Below are 19,720 nucleotides of genomic sequence, written 5' to 3'. Positions count from 1 at the left end.
AATGTAAAATATTCATAGTGATTGTCTGTAGCAGACTAAAAAGCCACTATTTTCTATGATATGTATTATTACTCCACGGTTGTCTATGCATTATTGTCATTTCACCGACCATTAACAAAAAGTGCACCTTTGTGCTTAAAGCCTGGAGTAATATTGTATGCCTACTAATTATAGGAGCAGTGCTAGCATGTGATGATGCCTGTAAACTGGAGTTGTCGGCATTTCACTGTGCACCTCACGGAGTTGTGTGTTTGGATAGTGTGACAGGGGGGGGAGAGGAGGAGCTGCCAGCCCCCCGGGATTCATCCAGCCAGCGCCTTGTATTGTTATCAGTGTGTGAGGAGTAGAAGAGGAGGGAAAGGAAGAGTAGTGATGCTAGCGGGAGAGCGCGGTGTGTATTAGAGAACAGCAGCGGCCGCGCACACGGGGACTCACTGAGGACTGAGCCAGATCTGCGGCTGACACATGAATCCATTTATACCACAACACTAAACGGCATCTTCTCTTCACTGAGAGCCGCCCCTGTTGGATCTGTGTTACTCTTATCTCAGCTCCCGTTATCTTCCTCCTGCCGTGGAATACAAGGTGGCAGACAAAAGGGAGAGAGGATCTCCAATCTCTTGATGTAGAAGGGACGGCGTGCAGCTATCACATACAACACGCAGCCGTGGGACTCCTCCCGGGGGGTGGGTGGGAACTGCAGGAGGATCCTCTGGAAATCACCCAAAGCCCCCTGTGTGTGTTGGGTACAGTGTGTAGGGATTTTTTTTTATAACCTCCTTCTGTCTCCCTTTTATTTTTTTTGCTGCTACTGCTTTCCTAGGCTGCTTCTGTGATACAGCAACCAGCAGAAGAATAATAGATCTGTGGCGCTCGGACACTGTCGTATTTTTGGTTATTGTGCATCTTTCCTGAAGCCATTGTACCCCCCATCCTTGTCCTCACTACACCATGTGCCGGAGACAGCCAAGAGTGCGCTTCCTGCTGCCGACACTTCGCATCCTAGCGGCCCTACTGCTGCACCAGGTAACAGCCATAGACTGCACTCACCATCTACCACTGGTCCTGGGCCACTAGCCCTGCATACATGTCACCCAACAAGCCGCAGAACTGCGGGACCCCGAGCTCTGTGCCCTGATCTCTAGTGGTGTCTGTATGTCACGGTGCAGGCTTGTGCAGTGATCATCATTAGGTTTGCGTTCTGATCGCTACTTTTCTGTGTCATTAGGATACAGCCTTGTGCCCTGATCATTAGTTGTATGTGTGCATTAGTATGCAGGATTGCACCCTGATCTCTAGTTGTATAAGTATATCAGTGTGCAGGCTAATGCTTTGATCACTAGCTGTGCAAGTGCAGCTCCCTGGATGTGGTGCAGTGAGCTGCCTGGGTATATCCATGTAACCCTTGCCTCGCCGGCAGGTCGTATAGGCCTCTTGGGGTCGGAACTTGTAATGAGCACGATTTGTCCCAATAGTATTGACTTGCACCTCCCACGCACCTGCCGTTGGCATCATAGTGAATGGATGGGTTAAACCATCATTTATTTCCACCATATGGGCTTTTGTAGACATTTTGATGGAAGCAGACATCCATGCACAAAAATGCGTGTATTGTATGTACGTCTGGAGTTTCTCTAACGCTTGTCTGTGTGTGTCTACCTGGATGCTCATTTTATTTATTTATTTATCTAACATTTTTATTTATTAATGTGCTTGATTCTCCAAAATACAGTAGATCCACAGTGAACAGGTCGGAATTAGTTCAGGTTTCCATGGCTAATTTCATATGAACGTGTGAACTGGTTGAGGGTGCAGAGTTGGCTCATGCATCCTTGATCACAATAGGACATACTATACAGGGTGTAGAGAAAGTCTGGTACAAGCAGAAAAGGAGTGAATATGATACCAGGTGTTATATGTCATGCTAGAAACAACCTGCTTTTCTTATGGCACGGAAGATTTACATTATTTCCTGAATAGCAATTGCAATTCAAATTGCAGTTTGGCTGCTGATATTTTGTATGGCTGATGACCACCTCACAATACTCCATGTGTATGACTCATTTATTAGTAAAGAAGAGTACCACCTCATAGACCTGTGGGGTAGCCAAACACCAGAAGTGCCCTTGTGTCACCATGGCAATTGAAGGGATTACAACACAATCTGTTTTAGCTGCCCCCAGGGGTACATGTGCCTGCAGTGCATTTATAAGCATCCTTTATAACCACCTTTTGGAGTGTCACATTACAAACATAAAAAGAAGGTCAAACTGATTAATTTCCTAAAATGTTAACTTGTGAGAAGACATGAAAAACGGGTTAAAATTCTGGCTGTTGGCAACTGCAGCACAGATGGTGCAGATCATCATTGCTTAATACTATTTGCAAAGGGTAGGAGATAGATTCTCAATCCCTATCTAACTCCTTCACCTTCTCATTGCTTTCTCTCATTACACCACTGGGGAAAAATTATAACTAGCTTTATTTTATGTCTTTTCCTATACCTGTGTGCAAAATTACGCATGCATTTTTTTTTAGACCAAAGAAGTTCCCATGATTAAGACGGCCCTTCATGTTTATATGGGGCGTAGGTCCAAAGGCTAACTGACTACCTCTTTGTGTGGCAGGCATGTTTAGCAGAGAAGAATTTCTTTGTGTGATTTTACATAGTAACAATAAGGTAGTGGGAGTGATGTCTTGAGCGACACTTATCCTCCCCTCATCAAGTGGTATATTATTTAGTACCTACTTCTCTTCTTTTTTTTGCTGATTTATTTATATGTGTTTTACTGCTTTTTCCTTTTAATTCTGATGTCTAATTTTACATTGCTTTCCTTTCTGATGATCTTTTTTCTAGTATTTCCCTCTGTACATCTGTCTGTTCTCTGTCTTACCTTCTGTTTCTGTCACTCTCTCCCTAACCTTTTCTTGCTTTTGTTTTCAATGCTTATTTCGCTTCAGTTCTCGTTTCTTTTGCTGAGTACTGTCCATGGTGTTTAAACTGGAGCCAGCAGAGCCGTAGGGATTACTTACAGTCTGCCTCCAGGTTTTTACAGTCTGTAAGCCATAATGTGCTGACTGGCTTCCTGCTTTTATGCTCTCTCCACATTGTGTTTCTGCAAAATGAGAATGATAGAAAAAGTCACTGAAGTCACCCACGTCTCTCTGAGGAGCAGACCATAATTCACCGACTACCCTTTGCTTCTCGTTTGAGGTGTACACTAACCCAAACATTCCCCAAATGAGAAGTGATTTAAACAAGACACTGTAACCACATATTCCTCAACGAGAAGTCACTAAGCTAACCCACTAACCCCAGCTATTTCCCAAATGAGAAGTGAATAAACTTCTTTACTCTTGACTGCAGTACCGAACATGATATATGTGTTCAGTGTTGTGTGGTGTATAACCTTCTACATGAACTCTCTTTTACTTTTTCTGCAATGTTACATTCACAGGGAACCTATTTTTCCTTTCAGAGTCATATTTCTTAGGCTACTGTAATTACCACATAACTGCATATCAACTATTGTGTGTGTGTGTTTTTTGGGATGAAAGGCAACTGTTTTGAATATTTTCATTGTGTTATAGATGAGCCAGTGGACTGAGGCTGGATATTTAGCTAGGCCCCACTGTTCAAATAGGCATATTTTCTTTACCCACTATGGGAAATGTTGATTTGTTGGTAATTCTGCTCTGTAGTCTATAGTGTTTTATTGTTTGCACTCCAAAGAATGGGTATTTCCCTGGATGGGTGATGTACTTAGCATGCATATAAAAAGACCACAGGGTGTTTTGAGAATTGGACATAGATTAACAATATGCAGTTTAATTGCATGACAGTAGATTGGTATATGAGTCAGTTTGAATTTGATAAGGAATACAATAAATGTATATCAAATAAGAAATGACATGCACTCTTGAGTATGTGACATTTTATTTCTGTGGATTTAATGTGAGAAGGTGACAGCTTGTTGGGAGATTTCAGATAAGCTCTTATGCAGGGGAAGTTTAACATTTGAAGCCGGGGAATAGGCTTGTGTTTCATCAGTGTCCGGGCATCTGTAATGTTACAGATGTGCAATTTAATTTCCTTTTAGTGTTTTTTTTCTGCTCATAATGACGTGTTATTTAACTATTTTTTATTTCATATTGATCATTTATCTTTATTATTAAGTACTTCTAACTATGATGCCTTTTCTAAATATATTTTGAAAACATTTGGATCTGAAGAGTAAAGATGACCAAGAATTTTCTGGTGAAATAAAAACATTTTCTAACCACTTATGACTTCTCATGGACTACTCAGTTTATTATATATTATACTATATATGTAAAAATACATTGTAGTCCTGCACGCCTTACCGCCAATGTGATGGCAACTTAAAAAACATGCAGTATATTTTTGTTAAAGATATACCATCTTAATTGTGCATGTAGTCATATGGATATGTGTTTGTTTACTGCAGTTAAATTATTTCTTCTGCAGTATTTCAGTAAGAAGAAGCCATGAAAAATAAATAAATTATATATATATATATATATATATATATATACACACACACACACACACACACACACACACACATATATAGTACTTGTCTGCTAATTGACTTGTCTAATGACAATATACATTATTTCATCCCATAAAAATTCGGTGTTGTTTTATTTTACTTAGAATGTTTAAACAGTTACATCTATCAGCAAATTAAATGATGAAAATCCTAACATCGGGTAGACATTATCTGAAAATAGCAAGTTGAAAGCATCTGCCTTTGACACAAACATGAAGCACCATCATTTGATGCTGAGGGGTTGCTTTGTTGTGTATCACATTTAACCAAAGTGGCACCTTTCTGTTTCTTTCCCAATATGCAAAACAAAGGTAAAATTGAATTCTCAGCTGTAGTATTACATATGAACCCATATTTTTATTAATCATAATTACATGTTTGTACTGTCATTTGCTTGGTTGACTGCAAGTGCACAAACTCATTGCACACTGGGAGCCAAGCAGCATACATACTATGCACTATCAATATTTTTGTTTCTTAGATAGTAGTGTTCTACATGGCTGTGGGTTTGAACCCTTTACAGGATATAAAATAGAATCCTATTTTTAAATTGAAAAAGGTTGCTGTGTTTATAAAGGGACCATACATCCTGTTTGTATTTGGGATGTGTTTTGAAATTATTTTGCCAAAATGTCAACTAAGCCATAAAGGAATTTTTCTTCACGTTTGTATTTATTAATATGAGTGACAACTGACTTGCTGCTTAATCTTCTGCAACTAAAGGAAACTTAATTTATAGACCTTCGTTTCTAGTATCTATCATGAAACATTGTACGTTTTTGCCAAGCAATAACTTTTGAATGCAGAATTTTTCAAACATTGAAGTACCTTTGATGAAGTTTGATGAAGTATCAGGAGCCACACGTGATAAATCTTATTTTAAGAATCATTAAAGGTCGGTGTACATATGTAGTTTTTGTTATTGTTTTTCTATCCAAGGTACACACCGTTTTTGTAGGAGATACCAGAGGTTGGCCGCAGACACAGAAAGGGATTATTGATCCATGTGGAGTTAAAATCAGTTTTGTACTCAGGCTTTCCTGTAGAATCACACTACAGACCCTGAATGCAAAAACATGGGACTTGCAATTTATTGCATTATGGGTTACCTTTAAAGAAACATAATGCATTATGGGTGCCTGAGTACAAAAAAAAAACCTAATCATTTGCTGTGAAGACAGCTACAGAAAGCCTTAAAGGCCCACATGTACCTTTAGAGCTGTCATTTAAGACAGTTCATATTTTTTGTGTGTGTAACTGCTGTCACTGGTAGGCTCATGAAAATGCAGATAGAGTACATTTTAGTGACACCAGAAAGGAATGACATTCCTTAGTTTTATAGTTACAGCATACTGCAAGACTTTAATTGTGATACATTAAACTACCATAAAGAAAAGTAAAGTAGTATCCTGTAAATGTGAGAGTAGTGGTAAGTGAAGGTGATCAGTTAGTCATATGAGTTTGACATTCCTGGGTAGCTAATTCTCATGTCTGTAGGGAAAGTCTAACCAATAGCATACAATCAAGTCTACCTACAAACCTAAATTAGTATTTCATAAATGCTCACTGCTAATGTTTCACATTTATCTCCCTACTGTCTCTAGCATGGCTTATGTAATTTATTAGCGGTGTGTCTCCCTTTTTGCGTTATTGGGTAATATTTTTTGACTTTATAAAAAAAAATATAATATGTTCAACTTTAGTCCAATTTTAAAGACTTGCAGAAGAAAAAGCACGAGATGCTGTTCCAAGTAAAGGAACAAAGAATAGAGGGTAAAATGTAAGCTTTCTTTTATCATCCTGAATACTTGGGGGAAAGTATGCTAAATGTAAGTGAAAGGGCTTTGTAAGGTTGTCTGCTCTCTGGGTTAAGGGCTTGATCCAGAGATTTCCATGGTGATGTTAGCAGGGGGGGGGGGGGGGGACTGCAGCTTTTAGTTTCTGTGGAATGGTGAACAATGCATTCCAACATCTAATCTATTAGTTTCTTTGTGCCCTTTGCCTTAATCTACATTGCTTTGTATTTGTTTAAAACGAGAGCTATGAGGTTAGGCTAACTTTCCCTGTATAAAGTGATACAGTTTCCATTATATAATATTATTTATATGCATTTGTGCTTATTTAAATATTTACCCTGAGTTTATTCACTAGTCAAGGGACTGTACCAGACACTGTGAAACATTATAAAGAGGTACTTTACTTAGATTGGCTAATTTTGCATTGCTGTTAATGTTAAATACAGGGCTATATCTTAGTTGCCTACCTTCTCATAGCTCTTTCTGGGAGAGGGGCGTGACTGGAGGGCGGGAGGGGGCGGGGCGCGGCCAAACGTGTCATTTTGGCATGTTTGACATCACAGTCTTCCAGCATCTATTTGATAGTAACCTCACATGGTTCAGTTGGGGGACTCCCTTCACTAACTCTCAAACTGTGGCTTCCTGTTTGCTTCCCTAAACCAAGAAGAGTACACTGATCACCTAAAATACTCTGTGCTGCTGTCAGCATTCTGGGAAAAGGACGTGTTTTCCCTTGCCAAGCAATCAGATTCTGGCTATCATTTATAGAAAATGATAGTTAGGATCTGATTGGGAACTAGGGGTAACGACTCTACTTTTCCTTTTTATAGAGTTTGAGGGTTCCTAATCAATGTGAACATGAAAACAGACATTTTTTAAGTTACAGAAATGTCATTTACATTTCAACTCTAAATTTTTGCACTGTTATAATGGCACCATTGTCACTCTGCAAGTATCAGATGTCTTGCTAAGAAAGAAGAATAAAATAAAAGATCATTAGTTATCTTTTCTTCAAGTTAAATCAGAAAACTGTCAAAAGAGATCAGTGGAACAAGCCGTTGGATTGGGATGAGGATGTACTGAAAATATAAAACAAACAATAAAAAACTGAAAACGTATACAGGAAGCTCATAGGAAGTTTTTCTTTAGGGTGTTTGGGCAATATCCAGCTCTTTGTCATACTGAAATAACTGACAGTGTGCAGTGATTATAGTCATTGTCAAAACAGTCTTATCCTTGTGAGCTTCCTGTCTGGTTTACAGTCACTGGTAAGTCTCAGATGTATCTCCTGCATTCCGCCAGTGAGAAAGAGCAGGCAGGACCATGGACGAAGCAATACTGTCAATTCTCGCTCTCATCTCACTGACAAATTCATGGAATTCTTTACATTTTCCGCCTTAATGTCAATAAGCAAGGGCATCGTGATTTTTTTTTATGTACATAAAATCATCTCTAATAAATTGCCACTTTCTTGTTATATTGGTGTCATTTACCGAACTATCGTTTTATGCACAAAGCCTGTGGCAATGCTCCTGTAGATTGTAAGTTCTTTTCATGGCACATACAACCTTTATGTGCTTTATTGTTTATCCAATGACAATATAACCATTAAATGCTTTTTGCCTCTCTTAGCTGCTTTCACAACCCCTTATTCCAAGGCCAATCTTCTTTCAGTTGTTTCATGCTTTAGAAAAGTATGAATGACGATGGCTGAGATCTCTGATTATTGACTACACAAAGGCACCCAAATTACCCATTTTCACAATGTTAGAGAAAACGTTGTAAGAGCTGCCCTTGAAAGAGTTAAATTGCTATTTCACCTTGAAAGTTTAATTGAAATGAGATAAAGTGGTGACTATGTGTATGTTTTTGTTAAGGCTGCCTACAACATTATGCTGCCTTTATTTTGCTCACTGCTACTGTAACGCACTTGACAATTATCAAGTTTCCTTTTGTCCTCTAGTTGATTACCTTTTTTAGAAAACATTTTAGGTTTAATGTTTGTCCAGCTTTTTTGGCTGGGAGTTGACATTTATAGTATCCCTGTCTGAAAATAAGTTAGTGATGTCCAAACGGTCTCTGCCAGCTATATCTCCTCTGTAAGAATGTTTTTGTTCTCCCCTATGATTCCACTTAAGGCTCAAGGACTGCGAAGTTCAGTTGTTAAAAGAAGTAAGATTGTTCAGCGTTTAGATCTTACCAGACAAGAGGGATTTGTTTCTTCCATTCCAGTTATCAAAAAGTTTAACCCTTCGCCCCCACATTACTAATTGTAAACCTTTCAGGACCAAAACAAAATGTTTGTACAGAGTTGGAGCGAGAGAGACTTTCTGCTCAGTGAAATGTCGGTTGTTAATGGTGCTTGTGTGTATAATAGACATATTCTGTTACATTTCAGGGACCAGCTGAAGCACTCGGGGGATCCAGATTATGCAAGACAGGATTTCTTGAGGATGTTTATCACGCTAGTGTGTACAGGAGCGTACGTGAAGGGCAGCCTCTCTTAAATGGTAAGGTCCCCAGAATTAGCTTATGTATCCTATACATACATATATGTATTGGCAAGTGATTTTACATCTTTGTTTCATTTGACTACTGAAATGTTTCAACGCTTCTACTGTGTACTGTATAGTTATATATTGCAAATCTGAGGCTTGCAGGTATAGTATGAGCTATTGGCATGTTATATATAAAGGTTATATATAAAGCGAAAAATAGTCATGTAGTTTACACATTTGTTATTAATGACCAGATTTTTAAATGCCTTAATTTGTAACGCACCAATATATACTGCTATGTCAGGAATCAAGGCTGAAGAATGGATAATGAGCAAACTATATGAATGGTTTCTTGAGCTGTATTCCAAACAGAACGGAACTTGAGAAAAGCGCCAGATAAATAACGCAGCATAGAGATCCATTGATCCACAGGGACAGCATTAATTTATGCAGCTCAGAGAAGACTTTGAGAAAATGGTGCTGACATCATTTTCTCGCAGCAGCCGCTGAGCCGTGTATATCACTGCTGTCCGGCACACAGATCAATGGCTCTCTATGCCAGGCTATTTTTCTGGCGGTTTTCTCAAGTTGTATTCTGTTTAGAGCGCAGCATGAGGAACTGCTTGTGTGGATGAGCTCTTAATGAAGTGTTAAAATAAGCAACTTTAAAAAATGAGTGCAAATAGTTCTCTAGTATTTCTGATTCTTTGCCTCTGACCTCCATTGTGCCTTTTTTAAAGGACAGAACAATGCTAAATAAATTTGATATAACCACACATGAAGTATGCGATACTGTTCCACTGCCTCTTTTAAATGTCTAGCTTTCATGTAACAATGTGCATAGATAATGACAGGTGAGCAGCATCTGACGATTTATGTAGGTGATCAACTGTAAAAAAAACAACATTTCAATGCAATGTTGCACTAGACCTCACTTAGATGTGCTTTTTTCTTTATCCTGGATCTCAACCACTTCCTTGTGAAGGTAGGGGCTCAAATGATGCCATTCGCTGTCAAATCCTGCCACCTGTGGCAACTCCTCATGGTGCTGCTAAGCCAAAAGAACATGGTTTGCACCCCCCTACACTTGTCACATGATCTCCCTGCCACGATCCTAGAGCAGATAATTTAAAAGTTGTCGGTTATGATTTTGTACCTGTTCTGCCAAATAATAATAATAGAAAAAAATGGTTAAACGGAATTTCGTTTTTCATATTTCTAACTTTTCATGTACTCTACAGGGGCGCACGCAGGATTTTTAAGGGGAGAGAATAGATCTCTTACTACAATACAGCACCACCGCAGACGCTTCTTTGACAGTGCCGCGGCTGCTGTATAGTACAGTGCCGCTATGTAGGGACACTGTTCTTCACGGAGGGGAGGGGTTTCTGGAGAACCAGAAACCCCCCTTGCGTGCGCCCCTGCTCTACTAACTTGCACATCTAAAATGTCAGTCCAACAGTATGTCATTTAGTAAAGTTATCTTTTCATTTCACCCAGAAATACATATGTTGAGATCTGAAAATGTGCTGCCTCATTTTCAGAATGAACATTTACAAGTAATCAAAGCACAATAAAATAGCTTAAACATAAAGGGCCTGATTTATGTTCGAATGTAAGTCCCTTTTGCAGTATCTTGTGTAAATAGCTCTACGCATGTCAGACACAGACCTTACGCCAATGACGCATTCACGTTCAATTTATGTCTGAATGTAAATGAGACTTAACACAGTCCCTGACTTGAAGGGGGAATGGGTGAGTGAAGGGTCTATAGTTTATAACAGCACATTTATATATTTGACTACATAGAAAGCGCTTCCTATCTAATTTTGCGTTTGATCAGTTCATTTGTAATTTATCAAACTTTTTTGTTCTGTGTAGGTTTTACTCCCTCTTTGTATTATGCAAACACATATTACGGTTATTTTGTCTGTGAGATTGTTGCTGCTTAGTTAATTTAGATGTAGTTGAGCTGATAAAAAGGTTCAGTTTCCAGTGCTTTGAAGTAGATTATAAGGACCAATCTCTCTTCCTTTAGTTTCCTATCTTGCATATAAATCTTGCTAGATGGATTGAGAAGGTGCCAGAGGAATGGATTCTTGAAACAAAAAGCTATAGACTTGATTTACCTTGACTGTGTATAGCTATAGCTCACAGTAATGATATTTTCACATAGCATTTTGCATTTTTCAACTGTAATTGAAACTTAAATGCAGGAGGAAATGATGAACGGAGATGTTTTCTGAATTAAGGTACTCAGTTCCTCTACTGCTTTAATCGCCTAATGCATAAATTTATAAAAGGTGATGTGTTTAGGAAAAGAATTGAATTTAAAATTAGCCCGGATCTGTCAGGTTTTTAAGGAATTAAGGATAGCTAATTCTAACCTAATGCAACAGTCAATTCTAATATAGTTTTCACTTTGTTGATATTAGCAGATGGAGTTCAGTTCGTTTTGTCAGTTAGCAATTCTTTATAATTAGGTAATAGTATGCAAGTGCACTTCTTTGTAATAAGGACCATTAATTGTCCAACAAAGCATTTTGTTTCATGCCCACATGTGATATAGGGCCAGATTGTAATACAGACTATGCTTAGGCTTAACTTTCATTTAAAGAACCAGTCCATTTTTTTGGATATGGTCTCACTAATTTTCCCCAATCCCCTCATGTAGCAAATGGAAATGTAGTCCTTTCATTGCTGGGAGTCAGTGAGACCTAATCATGACATGAGCTCTAAGCACTGGGAAGATTATTTGGTTAATGGACAGGCGCCATGTCCAACAAGAGCTCCCCACTATAACTAATATGGGTCCTGAGAGAGAGAGACGACCCCCCTATTTCTTACATGAGGGGGTAAGGACTTACCAAAAGGTGGACTTAAAAGGACTACCTACACCATACTTGCCAACTCTCCCGGAATGTCTGGGAGACTCCCGAAATTCACGGACTCCCGGGAGAACAGGCAAGTCTCTCGCATCCCGCAACTGCCTGGGCAAAATGACACAATTTGCGGTGAATCGCGTCCTTTTGGCCCCACCCCGCGACAAAACGCCATCTCTGTTGCATTGGGCGGAGCCAAAATTACGCATTTAGTCGCACCCCGCCCCCTCCCACCCTCTAGTCACGCCCCTCTCCCGTACTCCACTTGTCGAGAGTAGGCAAGTATGACCTACACAGAGTGGAGAAAAATATTTTGTTGTCAGAACCATATCAATGAAAAACCATCCTATTGACTCGTGAGGAACTAAAGAAATTGCTAAGAAAAAGACATGATTTAAATCATTTGCATTACTCTACAACATTGGAAAGAGAATGAGAGTGAGGTCCATTTCATTCACATAAGACATACTACAATTTAATTATGTCAATGATTTAAAAATCTATTCCTTATATCTTAATAAATATATCCTTTGTTTGTAAATTAGCTTCATTAATTAGAAAGTAACCTGATACAGTGCAAACCCTAGCACCATCACAACTGTACAGTGTTGGGAAGGGAGGTCCAGTAGCACATATATTTAGCTAATTTGTGGAAGCGGCAAGATGACTTTAATCCCAGCTTGCCTCATGGAATTGTCAGTAATCTTCATTGGTGCTTGGAAACAGCACTGAGCGGCAGATAACCAACTAATTAATTCATTTTTAAAATAGACTTGCCATCAGCAACTGAATTTAAATAAAGAAAGAGCAGTTCAAGATTTGTGCAGGCAAAACATACTTTATGCAAGTGTGTAGGCATTATATATCTGTGCAACGAAAGATGTGCTTCAATTTTATAAAAAGTTCCGTCCTAAGACTTTTCTTAGACTTGCAGTGAATTGAAAGCACTAAACATTTTAACACCTTTGGGGATATTTGATAGTGTACCGCTGGGATTAAATATTTATACCAAGGTTATCAAAGAAAAAAAAAATACTTCTGTTGAGATTTTTACCCTTTAATAGATAAATCTTGTCACACCACCTAAGTGTCCACATTTGTGGGTACTTTTGGGAATTATATGCGCAGTATAGGTCTCAAATGGTCTATGACATCTGATCAAAGGTCAGGAGAGACGGAGGCTGCAAGATCTATATGTGTTTAATTATCTTGCAATGTGGAAATGATGGTGCTCACCTTTACACTGCATTGATAGTGGAATACATGCATAAATCTTTTTGGTGCATGTAAAGTATGGCCCACTGAAATGATTAAACACTATGTTTAAAGATGCATATATACACTGTACAACCAGTTAGGTAGCTTTGTAGTTAAATGGACTTAAACTGCAGAACATGGCCCCAAAACAAATGGCAGATCATTTTCAACATTTGATTAGCGTCTTTCGGAGTGGAAAATGGGTTGGGACAATGACCTTGATCTAGCCATATGTGTGGTCATTATGTGGGCCTATATTACACTGATGCTTCAACATTCTGTACACAGCTCTGCTTTGCTAATTCATGGCACACCAATTAGTTGATGAAGGTGTGCCAAGCCCAAATGATAAGGATGCTGCTGCCAATGCATATTGGAAAAGCAATCTGGTTATTGTCATGGATGTCCCCATGTCCTCCCCAAGACAGCTCCTCAAGACTGCCTGCAGTCCTTGTATCCTGCAGATATGGGACTGATCCTTGATACTTGTGGCCAAACAAAGAAGTATTTGGCACTCTAGTTTGCCGGTTTTAAACATTGGGCCTGATTCAAGTCTTCACGCAACTTGCGGTTAAAAAAAGAGCACAGAACTTGAAAGTATTTCTGCCTGTATTGAAATCGAAGCGGATCTCAGGATGCGTTTCAATTTTAATTTGGGTGTAAGTATGTTCTGCCTAAAAATTAAATGCCATATGTTAACAGACAGAACATAATGCATTATATGCATAATCATTTGGGCAATATAAGGTCACATCAGGATGCATTAAAAATTGTCTAAAACTTTTAACAGTATAATCATTAATACAAATATGCTGGGTAAAAAAATATATATATTATTTGTATTTTTTCTACAATAAATACATAAATCAAGATGTTCTTAATGTATATTGTACATTCAAGGAGCTTTTATGGTCTACATTAGTTGCATACATATGTTCTGTGCTAGCTAGTGCAACGCATATATGTTCTTTTCCAAACGAAGACTATGCCTTCAGGTGCGCACGCAGGGGAGGTTTCTGGTTCTTCAGAGACCCCTCCCCTCCTTGAAGAACAGTGTCCCTACATAGCGACACTGTGCTATACAGCAGCCGCGGCGCTGTCAAAGAAGCGTCCGCGTCGGTGCTGTATTGTATTACAATACAGCACCGCCACGGATGCTTCTTTGACAGCGCCGCGGCTGCTGTTCAGTGCAGTGCCGCCGAAATGGAGCAGCAGCTCTCTATATATGTTTTTTTTTTGGGGGGGGAACCCCCCTTAAAAATCCTGCGTGCGCCGCTGGCCTTGATAATCTTCACTATCAGTCTGCACTTACACCTGCTCTGTAGCTGGTGCAAATACATCTGAAACAAGCTTTGCTACTAGAAGCCCAGGACTTGAATCGGAACGCGCTTGCTGTACATTACTTACATCTGTCCTTCCCTTCCCACCCCTGTTCCACACTTCAAGTCGTAGGGAACAGTGAGTGTCATTTGTGTTCGGACATGAATTAAATGCAATTGTAGTCATTGGCGTAAGGTCTGTTTCTAAGCATGTGCAGAGCTATCTGATGCAAGATTCGGCAGGCAAGCAGACTTAAGTCCGAACATGATGCATGGCGTTTGTGAACTGTGAATGATATCTGCTAACCCTCAACCTGAGATTGATATTGTTATTATGTTTTGAAGAACCATAATGCCGTTACTAGTGAAGGATAACTAAAGAAGTTACAAAGAATGTGATTATTTATAATACATGCAGATGCACGGCCCATCACTGAGCATGTCTTCCAACATATTTTTAATTATACCATCATTATAGAATAATAACATTGCCAACAAATATTTTCTGCTTATTCATTGAATACAAATGGCACATAAGACAATTGCAGTTTCTTTTCTTGGCACTCGCTCCTGTATCATGAGAAAATGAAGGGCAAAACTTTCCCTTGAACTTCCTGTTAGAGATGTGCGATTTCTGTGTGAGGAAATTCGTGTGAGAACATCTTCTGTTTCTCAGCGTTGCTGAGCTAATTAGTTAATAGCATTTCCTTTTACAAAGCATCTTTCAATCATAATTTTGCATTCCTAACACTAAAACGGAATTGAATGAATGTGCATATCAGGATTCAGGGGTCTGTTTATTAAGACCTATCACCATTATTTATTATTAAAATCTTGCTGAGGCAGTTGAGTGATAGAAAACATCCTATCACTGCTATTTACCATACAATTGTTGGTGGGGCAGCTGAGTGATGCTCAGTTCCCTGGCTATACTGGCTGGCAGTGCTAAAAGGACCCTTTGCCAGCCAGTCTTGGGTATCTGCACTTGCGTGACCCAGCTTGCCAGTTCCACTTTGATTTAAAACATACTACTGTCCTTGGTAAATAAGCTTTCCATTCTTTACTGCTAGCAGTAGGTGACTGTGGTAGTCGGCACATTGATGTTGACTACCCCGGCAAGACTTACCCCGACCCTCACCGATGACGGCTCCTCTTCACACCGACTTCAGCCAATGATAATGTAGTAAGAAGGTAGCTGCACTTGATGACGTCATTGACCATGCCGACGCGATTATCGCTGTTGTTAAGGGGGTAATGTAAGTATGCAGCCATGTACAATGTAGTTTGCAAAGGCCACAACATTGTACATGGCTGCATACTTACATTACCCCCTTAACAACAGCGATAATCGCGTTGCATGGTCAATGACATCATCAAGTGCAGCCGCCTTCTTACTTCATCGTCATTGGCTGAAGTCGGTGTGAAGAGAAGTCGTCATCGGTGAGGGCTGGGAAGCAGCCCTTCTTAGTCCTCAGGTCGGGGTATGTCTTGTCGGGGTTCTCGGCAGCAATATGCCGTACCCCACCGTAGGTGAAACACATAAAAGCCTACTGGAGCACCTAAACTCTCTTGGTTATAAACAGAAACAAAAAGTCACATAAAAGTGAAAAATTTAACGTATTCTTTTGTAGTTGAACTTATTGTTAGAATTTAAAATTTTAGAAAAGTGTACCCTGTTCTCAATTGTTTCCTTTGTTTCTCCCTTTGTAATACAGATAAAATACAAATATATGTATTCTACTATATCACAAAAAATTTGTTCTATCTGTTCAGAAACTAATCAGTTGAAAAATTGCTCTGATCATTTTTATTATATAACACATACAAATGAATACTGCTTTCTGAATAGAATTTCTGGACATGGTTTCCCTGACCAATCAAGCTTACAATCTATTTTGTGGTACTAATGCAAAGTCACAAGAGATGGCAGTGGGCTTCAAACCAGGGTTATATTCTCCTTATTATTTTATTGTAAGCACCTGTACCCTATAACTACTTCTCCTCTAAAGGACAAAATTAATCTGTATGAAGGGATGAAGATTGCCTCATGTGAACAATGGTGAATGACCAAAAAGATGATCGTCTAGGCATGATTAATCATTTCCTATATCTCTAGCCCACAATCAAAGTGCAACATGATTTTTAAAACTGGTGCTAGTTTGCAAAATCTATTAAAAGTGCAAAATTAGATGTTCCAAAATTAGAAACTTCCCTTTTTTTGTGCTAGTTGGTTACTTTAACATGTTTCCAAAGGAAGTTCCCAGTTAGTGCGATCTATGCACTTTTTTTAGTACTTTCCTAAGTGGCTTAGTACTTCTGCCTCATAGCACTGGGGTCATGAGTTCGATTCCCGACCGTGGCCTTATCTGTGTGGAGTTTGTATGTTCTCCCTGTGTTTGCATGGGTTTTCTCCGGGTGCTCCAGTTTCCTCCCACACTCCAAAAACATACTAGTAGGTTAATTGGCTGTTATCAAATTGACCTTAGTCTGTGTGTGTGTGTTAGGGAATATTGGGTCAGGGGCTGATGTGAGTTCTCTGTACAGCTCTGCAGAATTAGTGGCGCTATATGCATTTTTTATAAATTACATGAACAGTACTGCCAATTTGGGATTCTGTCATATTACCCAGCTAGCCTCAGGTAATTTGTTACGCATTGATACAAGGTGAGCGATTAAGAGAGCACCCAGGAAATGGGCTTGTACTGACACCTGGATTAGGTGCACCATTACCGTGGTCATATATGGCAGGCAGTGCAAGACAAAAAATATGTGCCTGTAGGTTGCCATAGCTACCTTTATTAAATGCTTTGTCCATGTGCACCTACAGCATTTAAAGATTTGCCCAATGGAATTTGCTAGTTCAATAAGGAATGTACACTCTTTTGATGTGCTGAAATAAAGCCATGTCTAAGCACTGTGTAACTGTTCCACCATCCATTACCACTTCCTTTATTAGTGTGTTTTTGTTTCCATTGACTCTGAATTTAAACCACATTAAGTAAATATATTTTTAATCTGCTCGCCCTTCAAAATACTGGTGCATCCTTTCCTGACCGTGATCACAGGAATATAATGCCCAAAGGCTTGTCAAGTCATCCTCGTTATCAAATATCAGATGGGCACATCCATCATAATGTATTTGTAAACTACAAATGCTAATGCAATGCTAGTTACGTGTGCAGAGTGCCCTGATATCTTCATGCAATCAGTTTTTGGTTGTAATTGGGTGTCACAATCTATACTTATAGAGACGTCATTTCAGTCAAACACAGGTCTCACACGTGTGTGCCCGTTTATGTGATGGGTAAGGTCGTATCTGCATGTGATATAGACTTCTGTAATTGTGATGAAATTGTTAACTTTGTAAAGTTTGTTTTACATAAACTTGTGAGATTTTGTTTCGTAAAAATGGCAGATTCAGATCTCACATTTTCTTACAATTTACAGAAAATGGATATATCCACAGAGTAATGCAAATTATGTACTATTGAAATGTTAATTTCAACCAGGTCTTTCCCAGTCCTTATAACACTCAAGCTTATTTCTAGTACTTTCATTTATTTAACAATCTGTCAGTGTGTTATTTGCATACAGGCTGTCAGGTGAATTTTGTTTGCATGTATAATCAATAGACACTGAAAACCTGCTGTCAAGAAATGTTAAAATATAGAAGTGAAACAAGCAAAGCTAAAAATAGAACTTAAGTATCATTTTGTTTTGTTTATCTATCATGGTGGTAAGAGTCCCATGTTCAGTGATTGTTGGAATGCACTGAATAAATCAAGACAAACTTTTAGTTGTTTTCACATATGTATGAAGGAGAACAGCTGGTAAAATAGTGGTTATTGAACCCTACAGTAAATGTGCTGTCTACAGAAACTGACACTTTTCCAAATGCTTGATGGACCATTGTGTTGTGTCGCTTTCTTTACTAATCGCTATGTTCAAGAGGCGCGCAGCAGATGCAATAAGAATTATAGTCCCGCTGACAGTTTTCATAATAAATTAAATTAAGCTTAGAACAATAAATTTATGTAATTTAATTATGTTTTGTGGGGGATACAGCAAACAATCGGTGGGTTAGAACGTGGCTCTCTTTAGAAAATGTTTTTATATAATATAAGTTCTCGCAACGATAGCCACTACTCCCTGAGATCATGCTCTCCCTGACATGTCCCGGCCCCCACCTGATTTTCCCACAGTGGGTGGTAGTTGCTTTGTGTACAAACCTTTACTGTGCTTCTTTCTTCAACTATAGGTCTTGCAATTTTGATAAAGGAGACGTCCCGCCCCCCTCTGGAGAGTACAAAGAAAATGTCTACTCCAAGGGGAAGCAGCCCAGGAATGGGCAGGGTCCTGAAAATGACCCCCATGGTTTTCTTTGCTGGGAGGAGGGATTGGAGTAAATGTAACAAGGGTGCAACTCTTTTGACAAAAAAAAATCTGCTGTAACATAAACTAGAGCTGGCACCAATTGGTGTGAAACAGTAACTAATTAAAGTTGTTAACCAATGAAATAATAACATAACATTTAGAAATACATGCACATGATATAGGTCTTTGCATTCAATTTACAAGCCAGAATAAAGAAAGTTAGAGCCAGTTTTGTATGCTCATTTGCCCTCAAAGCCTCACTTAGATATCTGTGTATGTTTAGTTGCTATATAAGCCAAATCATAGCTTCCATTTAGGTAGTTATTAGGCCCAGAACTGCTGTGGTATGCGTATGAACAAAGCCCTCTTTGGTTTAAAATCCTGTTGAAGTTTGCATTTTATAGCAGCTGAAAGTGTTATTTCAACGTTTTTATTTTGTTTCTCTGCAGCTGACTCTGCTATAAAAGCTATTTACAAGGTAAACAGGTCAGGAGGGGAACAAGTCTAACATTAGTTGACTAATAGTGAAAGGCAGGCTTCAGATGAATCAAAATAATGAGTTTCTTGGCTCATACACATAATTCTCTATTAGGCAATTCTAATCCGTCAACATCTATATGATTTTACATACTATTTGCCTTAGTGTGATATCTCAAACTTTAACAGCACTAAAAATAGACCTTATTATATTCTATGTTATATATGGTTTGGATGGATTCCATCGCTATTTAAGGAGATACAGCGCCCAGATTGTTTAAGGAATGGTGATACAGCTGTATTCTGTTTATTGGGTCTGGGGTCCTGTGCATGTAGAGTCTACATTACTTCTGACAATTCCCTGTTTGCTAAACTTCACCCAATATTAGTTTGCAATTTTGCATGTAGAGTAAGACCACTTTTATGAAAATATCTAATGATCTTTGGAAAACTTTTGTTGTATATCTAATGTAATAATTTTACAATTAGCAATTGAGAGAAGACAAAAATGTTATAATATATTAATTTTCAGACCTGCTGACC

At 38.8% G+C, this 19,720-nt stretch overlaps 1 protein-coding gene across 1 annotated transcript in view; it reads left to right on the top strand.

Moving 5' to 3' along the window:
* The first annotated feature begins 311 nt into the window (after window positions 1-311).
* Window positions 312-19,720, top strand: part of CDH2 (cadherin 2) — a 190,047-nt gene continuing 170,638 nt past the window's right edge. The window contains exons 1-2 of the mRNA XM_075213459.1: window positions 312-1,026; window positions 8,769-8,880. Of these exons, the coding sequence (XP_075069560.1) occupies window positions 952-1,026; window positions 8,769-8,880 (187 nt within the window). The 5' untranslated portion in view covers window positions 312-951. The remainder of the gene's footprint in view (window positions 1,027-8,768; window positions 8,881-19,720) is intronic.

Source organism: Mixophyes fleayi, chromosome 5, assembly GCF_038048845.1.
Source record: "Mixophyes fleayi isolate aMixFle1 chromosome 5, aMixFle1.hap1, whole genome shotgun sequence".
NCBI lineage: Eukaryota > Metazoa > Chordata > Amphibia > Anura > Limnodynastidae > Mixophyes > Mixophyes fleayi.
This window is presented reverse-complemented; position numbering and strand designations above follow the sequence as displayed.